Below are 12,151 nucleotides of genomic sequence, written 5' to 3'. Positions count from 1 at the left end.
TCGCATTAAGAGAAATCCCACGCAGCCTCGTTCACAAGTTTGAATACCGGAATGTGAGAAGTAATCTACACCTCGATTCGGCTGATAGAAATCCTAATTATTTTGTCGAATGCTTTTCAATTTAAGCGTCATTATTTCTATATAGCCTTCACTTTCTCGTTCGGAACTTCTAACGCCAGTGGGAAGGGTGTAGCTTCGTGAGAACAATCACAACGATTTGACAGCTCCAATGAAGTTCCACTTCTGGCACCGCCAAAACATTAGTTGTGCGGTTTTCGGCTATCGCCGGGTTAACGCTTGAACTGATTGAATCTAGGCCTTATTGAAATCGGGAATACAGCAGCATACTGTAATTTTATAGAAATAACACCTTCAAGTATATTTTAAGCAAAGTGTTAAAATGTATTCTTGGCAATATATTTATAGTCAATTGCCATTATGTCCACAGTCTTGGTGGTGCAGCAGGAATTTCAGGTACCTAGCAACCAAGAGGTTAGGAGTTCAAATCCCAAATTAGGTCATAAAAAAATGAAGTTTTTTCATAATATGTATTTACCTCAGTTTATTTTAGTTAAAACTTTCTCAACACTTTTTTTCTTGAAACTGCATTGTTGATTAAGGGCTTGTAAGTAAGCAGTTCACTGTAAGGTCTACACCTGTTGTATTAGGCGCATGTGACAAATAAAATTAGATTTGATGTTGTTTCATGTTATCACATATTGAAATTTTGCGTCCCAATGTTGTCATATGTTATCACATTAACTTCACATTTTTTCCCGTAAGGGGAGGCACATCTAAGCCACTTGGGCTGCAGAGACAGTGGTGTGTATAAATCTACATATTATCCACATTGGGTCACAAAGCTGAAAGCTGGCAAAACAATAGCCTGAAAAACATAGTTGAAGTCGGAAGTTTACATACACCTTAGCCAAATACATTTAAACTCAGTTTTTCACAATTCCTGGCATTTAATCTGAATAAAAATTCCCTGTCTTAGGTCTTAGGTCAGTTAGGATCACCACTTTATTTTAATTATGTGAAATGTCAGAATAATAGTAGAGAATTATTTATTTCAGCTTTTATTTCTTTCATCACATTCCCAGTGGGTCAGAAGTTTACATACACTTAATTAGTATTTGGTAGCATTGCCTTTAAATTGTTTAACTTGGGTCAAACGTTTCGGGTAGCCTTCCACAAGCTTCCCACAGAGCTGGTGTAACTGAGTCAGGTTTGTAGGCCTCCTTGCTCACACACACTTTTCAGCTCTGCCCACACATTTTCTATAGGATTGAGGTCAAGGCTTTGTGATGGCCACTCCAATACCTTGACTTTGTTGTCCTTAAGCCATTTTGCCACAACTTTGGAAGTATGCTTGGGGTCATTGTCCATTTGGAAGACCCATTTGCGACCAAGCTTTAACTTCCTGACTGATGTCTTGAGATGTTGCTTCAATATATCCACATAATTTTCCTGCCTCATGATGCCATCTATTTTGTGAAGTGCACCAGTCCCTCCTGCAGCAAAGAACACCCACAACATGATGCTGCCACCCCCGTGCTTCACGGTTGGGATGGTGTTTTTCGGCTTGCAAGCCTCCCCCTTTTTCCTCCAAACATAACAATGGTCAATATGGCCAAACAGTTCTATTTTTGTTTTATCAGACTGGAGGGCATTTCTCCAAAAAGTACAATCTTTGTCCCCATGTGCAGTTGCAAACCATAATCTGGCTTTTTTATGGCAGTTTTGGAGCAGTGGCTTCTCCCTCGCTGAGCGGCCTTTCAGGTTATGTCAATATAGGACTCGTTTTACTGTGGATATCGATACTTTTGTACCTGTTTCCTCCAGCATCTTCACAAGATCCTTTGCTGTTGTTCTGGGATTGATTTGCACTTTTCGCACCTAATCACCAAATCTCTTGGAGACAGAACGCGTCTCCTTCCTGTGAGCTATGACGGCTGCGTGGTCCCATGGTGTTTATACTTGCGTTCTATTGTTTGTACAGATGAACGTGGTACCTTCAGGCGTTTGGAAATTGCTCCCAAGGATGAACCAGACTTGTGGAGGTCTACAATATTTTACTTGGCAGATTTTTTTTTTTCAATGATGTCAAGCAAAGAGGCACTGAGTTTGAAGGTAGGCCTTGAAATACATCCACAGGTACACCTCCAATTGACTCAAATGATGTCAATTAGCCTATCAGAAGCTTCTAAAGCCATGACATAATTTTCTGGAATTTTCCAAGCTGTTTAAAGGCACAGTCAACTTAGTGTATGTAAACTTCTTACCCACTGGAATTGTGATACAGTGAGTTGTAAGTGAAATAATCTGTCTGTAAACAATTGTTGGAAAAATGACTTGTGTCATGCACAAAGTAGATGTCATAACTGACTTGCCAAAACTATAGTTTGTTAACAAGAAATGTGGAGTGGTTGAAAAATGAGTTTTAATGACTCCAACCTAAGTGTATGTAAACTTCCGACTTCAACTGTACATCAGTAATGTCTGGAAAGATATAAATGGAATGATACCATTCAATTTACACCATTTCAACCATTATTTTGAGCCGTCCTCCTCTCACCAGCCTCCACTAGTAGTCTCAGTGTCTCAATCATGAAAAATGGGTGAATATTCTTCTGCTACTGCTTGCATGGCCTTGAAAGGTGGACATGTGCACGGTCTTAGTTCATTGTTTATTCAGTCTAATGAAGCAAAGTCACGTCATGACACAGCCACATGAATGGGACTGTGGGGGTCATGGCTGACATAGATGGAGTCCAACATTGAACCATCTCCCTATGATCAATCACGCTGTGTCCTCCTCATAAACGCTCTCACCACATTAACCTGCTTACTGAGCCTTCAGACAGCAATAAAAACACATTAGCGCTTGGAGATAGAAGATTAATTGAATGACCGTGTGGACCCAGACCACGCTATCCCTTTTAGCACCATATTACTGACAATACAGTGTCACAGGGCCACAGCCATCCTCTCACCTGGCTAATGTGTCTAGCAAGGCTAATCAGCACATATACTGAGGTTGTGTCCCAAATGGCATCCTTTTCCATACGTCTCAAGTCAAAAGTAGTGTGCTATATAGGGAATAGGGTGCCATTGGCGATGCAGCCTGATTCATTCTGCTAGATTCAAAGGGAGAAAGAGCCTATTTCTCATCCTGATTTTAAATGGAGGATAAGGAGTGTCCTGTCCTCTTAGAGTTGCCTCTGCAGTGAGACAGTACGGTACATCCCTATTGTTCCTTATCTTATCACTTAGCCACGGCTAATCGCCTTAGCGTTTTCTGCCATGCTTCATGTTTCCCAAGGTTAAAGGACACACACACTGATGGATCTGATAGAAATTACACTAAAAACAAGCCCAAAGCTAGGACACGATGCAGAGAGATGATGGGTACAATGTAGAGTGGATGAGATGCACTAAATATGAAATACTAAATACACAGCTAGCCTTGCTTAAAATATTTTTGTTGTTGGTATTTTCAGATTTTATTGAACAGATAGTGAGAGTAGATGACATTGGGGGAAGATAGAGGTTGTGTCAAAGGCCTTTAAGCCAGATGCAGTTTAGTTTAGCCTACTCAAACACCCAGCCCAAACAGAGAGGGATGCTATGTTAGCTAGCTGGCTATGGCTATCCAACACTGGAACTCTTCCAAGTCAAGGTAAGCTTTTGGTTTAATAAATGTATTGCCACTGGGGCTCGCCGGTGTAACTGCTAAACTGCTTGCTGAATGTACACTGTACTGCATGATTGTAGTGGGTTTACGAACACATTAGTTGTAGTAGCTATGTTGACTAGACTATGACGTATGCTAATATGGTGACAACGATGTAGGCTGTGTGTAGAGGTTAGCGGTTATCATATTAAGGTGTGGCTTGGAAAGTTTTTTTGTGCCTGGTCACAGACAGCTGATGTGTTGTGCACTGAAGTCCTCAAGGGTCAGAGGAGGAGCGAGCGTAGATGCGAGAAGGAATTATACAACGATCAAAGGGATCATACTGTTTCTATGTGGATGCTATGAAAGTGAACTGTGTTTGTGTGTGAGATCAGGGGTGTTTTCATTCTGCCGATTCTGTTGAAAAACTTTCCTTATAGAGAAGAAAATGGAAGAAAATGGGGATAAACATACCTGAATTTGTCCAATAGAAACTAATGATTACACCCTAGATCAGCTAGATGCAGGCAAGAGTTTGTAACGAGGTATTGAATATGTCAACGTCTGTCACCTTGACGACACAAATTTCTCTCGACCTGGAAACTTTGTAAACTTTCATTCATAGGATGTAGCAACCTCATGATGGGTATAGGGAACATTTGAGTATTATGTAGTAGCCTAAACCTATCAATGTTACATTGAGCTGGGTGAATGGAATATGAATGACACTCATCCAATATGGTGTAATAGAAATAAGGCCAAGCTCATACAAACAATTAGCATCCTTTTAATTAAATGGCACTGACCGCCACTGTTCCAGGTAATACCCTTTTTGGTTCCAGGTAGAACCCTTTTGGGTTTCATGTAGATCTCTCTGTGGAAAGGGTTCTACATGGAACTAAAAAGGGTTCTACCTGAAACCAAAAGGGTTCTACATGGAACCAAAAATAGTTATCCAAAGGGTTTTCCTATGGGGACAGCCAACTAACCCTTTTAGGTTCTAGATAGCACCTTTTTTTCCTAAGAGTGAAGATGTGTGCTAAACCTGCGGCCACCACATGAGGTTGGTGGCACCTTAATTGGGGAGGACGGCCACGTGGTAGTGGCTGGAGCGGAATTATGCGGTGTCATGACGTTGGCCTGTGGGTAAGGTTTATGACCCCCCCATAAATACCTTTCTCCCCTCTCTCTCTTGACTCTACCGAAGGACTCTTGAATAGCCTTTGTTAAACATAGAGAGTCTGGGAACATCAAACGGTGGGTGGAAAGGAACCATATTTCGGTAATAGAACCAGTTGAAAATATACGTTGGTACTTAATGAATATGATGTCAGTTCGGTTGTCATCTGAGACATTATGACTGATGACAGGACGACATAAACTGTATCTGGGAAAGTCTACACATTCTAGTTATCAGATTCACATGGAATTGTTGTGCAATTTAAATGTTTGAATATGAAAATATTTGTGAAAAGATTAAATGTAATTTTAGCTTCCAAATGAGAGAATTGGGTTTTCATAAGGTTAGAGCTCTGCTCAATCAGTGGCCCGCCCCTGTGAAGAGACATGGGTTATAAACTATGAAACACACCCTTCTCTCCCTCCACAATATAAGCCCTTGACGAAAATGTAACCTTCTGTTCCGAGGACGATAGGACGACAGTCCATACGATAAAAAGGACTAACATAATAACTACAAAACTAAGCCAACCTCAACGTGAGCTTTGGTTGCGAATGGTATGAACTTTGAACTCTTATTCACTACAAAAGTGATACCTCCTAGCTGTTGAGTTAGCAGCGGCCGCTGTAAACGTGGGCTAGGAAAGGACGGATGACGTATCCAGTCTAACACACAACGACGATACTACAACGTATTCAATTTACCACCAGAGACATTCTTCCCAGGACAGGAAGATCTCTGTTGGCCAACACGGCCAGCATCTACGACCAACCTACCGAAGCGCAGCTCAGAGTAAATATTTATTGCATTTTCCTTCTCCAAATGGGTAGTAATTTAGAATGCATAAGATACTGTATTTACGATAGCATGGCTTCTCCCTTTGTTCCTCAGTCTTCCCGCTCTTTCACTCAAACCCAACCCCCTTTACTTTGTGTAACCAGCAGTCATGTCGGCTCCGTCCACCAGGAACGTTTTCTGTATGACATAATTTGCATTCTGTGTATATGTCATTCTGTGTGATTAGTTAGGTATTTAGTAAATAAATAATTAAACCCAATTTTGTATTGCTGATTCAACTTGTTAGCCAGTGTTCGTGAAGATAACCAAGAATTTACAACTTTCAGATGAGACTGAAATAAGGTGATGATTAATATTGACTGCTATTTATGTAAAATATCTCTATATATGTAAAAACTCTTAGGTCTTTAAGAGTTTATTCGGAAGATAACAGCTCTATAAACACTCTTTCGTGGTGCCCCGACTTTCTAGTTAATTACATTTACACGATGAGCTCAATCAGGTAATATTAATTACAGAGAAAGAATTTTATAGAATAGCATGTCATATCACTTAATCCGGCATAGCCAAAGACACGACAGCGGTTTCCATGTGTTTGATGCCATTCCATTCGCTCCGTTCCAGCCTATATTATGGGCTGTCCTTCCCTTAGCAACCTCCACTGGTGGCCACAGCTACCATTACTTTAGACACCTTCTCCATATTGCAGTCACATGGCTTGGATACTGTGTACGTGAGACTGGTTTGTGGTTGTAATCTCTCACATGCACACTGTGCACCTCAAGACAACATGGTGTGGTTTGGGCTGCAGCAGCCTTTGGCTGTTTGTGGTTTCAGTATGTTCTCAAAATGATCACATTGGCTCGTTCCCTCCCTTTTGGCTTTCACCTTAAGCCCAAATCCCTTCCCAGCACGCTTCCCACACAGTGAATGCATCCCAAATAGCACCCTATTCCCTACATAGTGCACTACTTTTGACCAGAGCCCTATGAGCCCTGGTCAAAAGTAGTGCACTACACAAGAAAAAGTGTGCAATTTGGAACGAACCCTGTGAAACAGACCTGGTTTCTCCAAAATTAAAATGTGCATGCAGAGATGTCCTCTTGTCTGGCTGATACCCCAGGTTTCTGGGAAGAAGCTGTGCCACAAGTCAGCAAGTGAGATAGGCAATGTTTGAGCAATGAAAGGACGATAAGAGATTTCCAATTCCTCTCCAGCAGGAAATTAAATATTTGAGTGCTTCACTCTGGAAGTGATTGAGTCGGGACTCATTTTGGAATTCAAATGTCACTCTCTCACACTCAAAGACGCACACACACAAACTAAACACAGTGTGGGTAAAGCTAAACGGGAGAAAACTTGTATTATTTAAAAAAAAAATAGATCTGTGTTGATGTTTGCAGGTAGCAGAGTGCAGAGGGGACCAAATACCGGTTGTAGCTGCCTGTCTAAGTTTAAATGGAAATGTGAGGGAGGTTGTTGACCACACCTGCCTCCATTGAAATCCCCCTCACTGAATCGCCCTCAAATTCCTGCTGACATTGAGTTCATTTGTGGAGGATCCCCATTAAAACAATACATTTTTCAAAGTGGAGGCAACAAGGGCAAATGAATGATGTTTGAATGATGGTTAACGCACCAGTTTTGAGAGCAGTGGTTTCAAGAACATGCTGACATTCACAATGAACCTCAGTTTTCTGTCCTGTTACACCAACACTCGGAGATCGTGTTAATTCAACGTAAAGGCAACTATGAAGCTCTCCCACGTGTCCATGTTCTTGAACACCTTCCCCTCATCCTCCCTTTCCTACCTCCCTAGCACCCACATAGGCTGTGTCTATTGCTGAGCATTTAGTGCTTTTTGAGGTTGGTTCAGTTTCGGTTAGGTTTAAAAAAAAATTATCATCGTTTTGGATTTCGGTTTAGAATGTTTTAAAAACATTAAATGCATTATGAAATATGACCTTGGAATGATTCCAGGGATTTTTTTAAAATTGAAATTCCAAAGCCAAATAATAAGAAGATTTAAATTGTCAAAACACTTAAAAGATGACTTTGTCTAACAACACCGCTCATCCCGAGTGCGCGCATAAACTCCCATTAGGTCTACAGAAATACATGCGTATAAAAATGTATCCAACTGATGGGATACATAAGCTACATTCCTTTCCAAATGATGACAGTATTATCACAAATTTAAAATGGACTGGTTGATTGAAATAGGGAAATATGTGTTCCATCAACGAGCTGTAGTCTTTGAATAATTTCAGCCCGTCTATTTTACGCTTAGGCTACTTTGCGAACAGCGAGTGCCATTTAGAATTGGTTAGCCTAGGGCTAGGATATAATCCCGTAAACATAGACAGGTTCCACATTGAAAATATGCAAAGAAATTCGTTTGATAAAGACCAAGAACATATTTTCATCCAGAATCATTAAGACTAGGCCTACTCACCAAACAGATGGTGTGGCCGTAATTCATCCCCATGCAGTATTCAATGTGGAATTGTCCATTAAGAAAATGATCCATTTAGAAAATTCCAAATAAACTAAATCAAACATCTGTATATCGAAAAGAAGACAGATTTTGTTGAAAAATTAAAATAAAACACTAATATATCCCCCTGAGTCAATACATGTTAGAATCACCTTTGGCAGCGATTACAGCTTTGATTATTTCTGGGTAAGTCTCTAAGAGCTTTGCACACCTGGATTGTACAATATTTCTTCAAGCTCTGTAAAGTTGGTTGTTGATCATTCCCAGACAGCCATTTTCAGATTTTTCCATAGATTTTCAAACCGATCTAATTAAAAACTGTGACTAGGCCACTCGGGAACATTCAATGTCGTCTTGGTAAGCAACTCCAGTGTATATTTGACCTTGCGTTTTAGGTTATTGTCGTGCTGAAAGTGAATTTGTCTCCCAGTGTCTGTTGGAAAGCACACAAAACCAGGTTTTCTTCTAGGATTTTGCCTGTGCTTAGCTGTTTTCTCTAAAGCTCACAAATCCTTGCCGATGACAAGCATACCCATAACATGATGCAGTCACCACCATGCTTGAAAATATGAAGAGTGGCACTCAGTGATGTGTTGTTTTGGATTTTCCCCAAACATAATGCTTTGTATTCCGGACATAAAGTTTATTTCTTTGACAATTCTTTAGCAGTTTTACTTTAGTGCCTTATTGCAAACAGTTTTTGAATATTTGTATTATGTACAGGCTTCCTTCTTTTCCCTATGTCAATTAGGATAGTATTGTGGAGTAACTACAATGTTGTTGATCCATCCTCAGTTTTCTCCTATCACAGCCATTAAACCCTGTAACTGTTTTAAAGTCACCATTGGCCTCATGGTGAAATCCCTGAGCGGTTTCCTTCCTCTACAGATACACCTGTATCTTTGTAGTGACTGGGTGTGTTGATACACCATCCAAAGTGTAATTAATAACTTCACCATGCTCAAAAGGATATTCAATAATTTTTTTACCCATCTACCAATAGGTGCCCTTCTTTGCGAGGCATTGGAAAACCTCCCTGGTCTTTGTGGTTGAATCTGTGTTTGAAATTCACTGCTCGACGGAGGGACCTTACAGATAATTGTATGTGTGGGGTACAGAGATGAGGTTGTCATTCAAAAATCATGTTAAACACTATTATTACACACAGAATGGGTCCATGCAACGTATTATGTGACTTGTTAAGCAACGTTTTACTCCTAAACTTATTTAGGCTTGCCATAACGAAGGGGTTGAATACTTATTGACTGAAGACATCATTTAAAAATAAACATTTTTAATTTCCACTTTGACATTATGGGGTATTGTGTGTAGGCCAGTGACACAAAATCTCAATTTATTCCATTTTAAATTCAGGCTATAACACAACAAAATGTGGAAAAAGTCAATAGGTGTGAATACTTCTGTGTCCAAAATGGCAGACTTACTATGGGCCCTGGTCAAATGTAGTCCACTATAGGGAATATGATGCCATTTGGGACACAACTACAGTGCCTTCAGAAAGTATTCGCACCCATTGACTTTTTCCGCATTTTGTTGTGTTGTACCGTGAATTTAAAATGTATTAAATTGAGATTTTAGACACCATGATTGATCAGTCCCATCCAGAAGCTTGGTACAGAGCCATTTCAATCAGCCTCTGGATGAGTTGCTTCAATGAGCCGCTCCTTCCCTTGGCCTGTCCTCCCCAGAAATCAAAAAGCTATCTGCTATCTGGGGCAAGCAATCTGTCAGCCATAAATACACAGACCGCAGCCTTGTAAACAGACCCCATATACTCCACACAACATGCAGCAGCACAGAGAAACAACTGTCAACAGTCCAAGGATCTAGGAAGGAAAAGAGAGGCTTACCTCCATTGTCTTTGAGATGCAGAGCAATCTTGGTGTCATCTGTGGAAAAGAGAGAGAGAGAAAGAGACGCAGAGAGAGAGAGAAATAAAGATAGATGGAGAGACAGAAACAGAGAAATGGATGAGGTATAGAGGGTCAGAAAAATGTTTGTCTGTGATTTGTGTTATCCTTACAGCCGTAGATTTACATATATAGTCCCTATGTCTATTATACAGCAGAGAGCTGCCTGCCTGCCAACAACAACTATTGATCTTAACACTGGTGAAGAATGTCAATCAAATATTCTGAAATAATCATCACTGACGATTATTACACAGGTTTATAGCAAATGTACTTTTTTTTTTTTTACCATTATTTCATATACGGATAATCTTGGGTTAAAAGTGAATTTTCGACACTTAATTTGCAATGAAAATTAATGTTTTGGATAAAATGCTTCTCCCTTGCATAATTCAACAGCTAAGATGCAGTCTGGGGTTAAGCAACTATGAAACATGTAAATTCACTGTGACCCACTTCTCTGAGAGAGGGGTGATATGAATTTACACACCTCATAGGATCCACATTATGCTAATGTGCCATATACATGAGCCTGTGAAACGCTATGCGTGCTATTCCACCATATCAAAACTAGAAAGAGCCTTGAAATGGGGTCTAGACTGAGTAAATCTATTTCAAAGGCTTTTTTTTCATTTACATTTCCAAGATCAAAGATCATTTAATGCCTGTAACCATTTCCTAGTCTAAGAAATGTCACGGCCTATGCGATAAGGTGTATGAGGGCAAGGCAGGAAATCAAATTCAATGACCAATCCCGTGCCAGTGAGAGCAGTAAGAGAGGGAGGGAAGGGGAGAAGAAGGAGAAAGGGGGGATTGGGAACAGGAGAAGGAAGTGATGGGTTCTCACACCTCCTAGTAACAGAGCTCTCCCTCGCTCCCTCCCCTAGTAGCACATGCCTCTGAACCGCCAAGCTGAGAGAACTGGGTCGGAGGGGGAAACTGATCCTCTGTGCGTGTCAGGAAGTGTGAGGGTCTCGGTGTGTCACACAGAACCCCTGACTTTTTTCATGCTAACACACCCGCACATCGCTGGGGTTTGTTTTGCCTCTCAGCTGGATCTCTCTCACACTCCTCTCCACCTCTCTCCAGCCTTCAACGCATCTGTGGTCATATCATCACCTCATCCACCTCACTGAGTGAAGGTCTTAAAGGGGCAAACTGGTATAGGTACAGAAATGTTTTGACTTTTGAAGAATATCATTTATTAATGCCTCATGAGCTTTGCTGTTTTTCTAATCCCAGATTGCCCGTTTAAACATTGGCTGAGAGAAATTGGCATTTCCATGCGATCTCTACCAAGAAGAGAATTGGGAGTATAAAAGAGAAAAGGTCAAGGACTGAAACACTGAATGTAAGACAAAGATTAGGAGAATGAAAAAGTAAATTGAATTACAAATTACAATTTGTAATTCAGAAGTAAGAAAAGTGGAGCTGGATGCCATTGATGTTTGTGTGGTGGGTAGTACTCAGAGCCAAAACCTTAGGCATCTGCTTTAGAGATCACCACATACTGGAGCTGGATCCAGACCCATTTAACCCAGAACCACCGGGCACCAGTTCTACAGAACAGGAACCAGAAATCATACGTTAACTCACCATTCCAACCACTGCCTAAGACACCGTTCAACACCACTCTGCAAAAACAAAAAAATGGAGTCTGTCTTTATCCTACAGGTTTAGACTCCATTTCTTCCCATCAATTCTACAAGCCTGGGAAACCAAAGAGCACCTTACCATATGAACTATTATTAATGTCTGAGAGCGTACTCAATTATTCTGGCCATTCCATTCCACTTCACAATTCCACTTCACTTCCCTCGATTTATCAATCTAGCTAACCTCCCTCATTGTGGTCGCAGATTCACACAGCGATGCATTCCTATAAAACATCATCAGTCACCTGCACACTTAATAAGATGAATAAAGATGGTGTCGGAGATGAAGGATGACGTTTTACGTGTTCCTAACCAGTTGTGTTTTTTTGTTTGTTTCTTTGCGTTGTTTGTAACTTATTTTTTAAACTTATTTTGCACATAATGTTGCTGTAACCGTCTCTTGTGACCGAAAAT

General features: G+C 40.5%; 1 protein-coding gene across 1 annotated transcript in view; it reads right to left on the bottom strand.

Annotated features, from left to right (window-relative positions):
• Window positions 1-12,151, bottom strand: part of LOC139531977 (plexin domain-containing protein 2-like) — a 176,073-nt gene that overhangs the window by 14,093 nt on the left and 149,829 nt on the right. Inside the window, exon 12 of the mRNA XM_071329044.1 lies at window positions 10,023-10,061. Within this exon, the coding sequence (XP_071185145.1) occupies window positions 10,023-10,061 (39 nt within the window). The remainder of the gene's footprint in view (window positions 1-10,022; window positions 10,062-12,151) is intronic.

The sequence above is a fragment of the Salvelinus alpinus genome, chromosome 10 (assembly GCF_045679555.1).
Source record: "Salvelinus alpinus chromosome 10, SLU_Salpinus.1, whole genome shotgun sequence".
NCBI lineage: Eukaryota > Metazoa > Chordata > Actinopteri > Salmoniformes > Salmonidae > Salvelinus > Salvelinus alpinus.
This window is presented reverse-complemented; position numbering and strand designations above follow the sequence as displayed.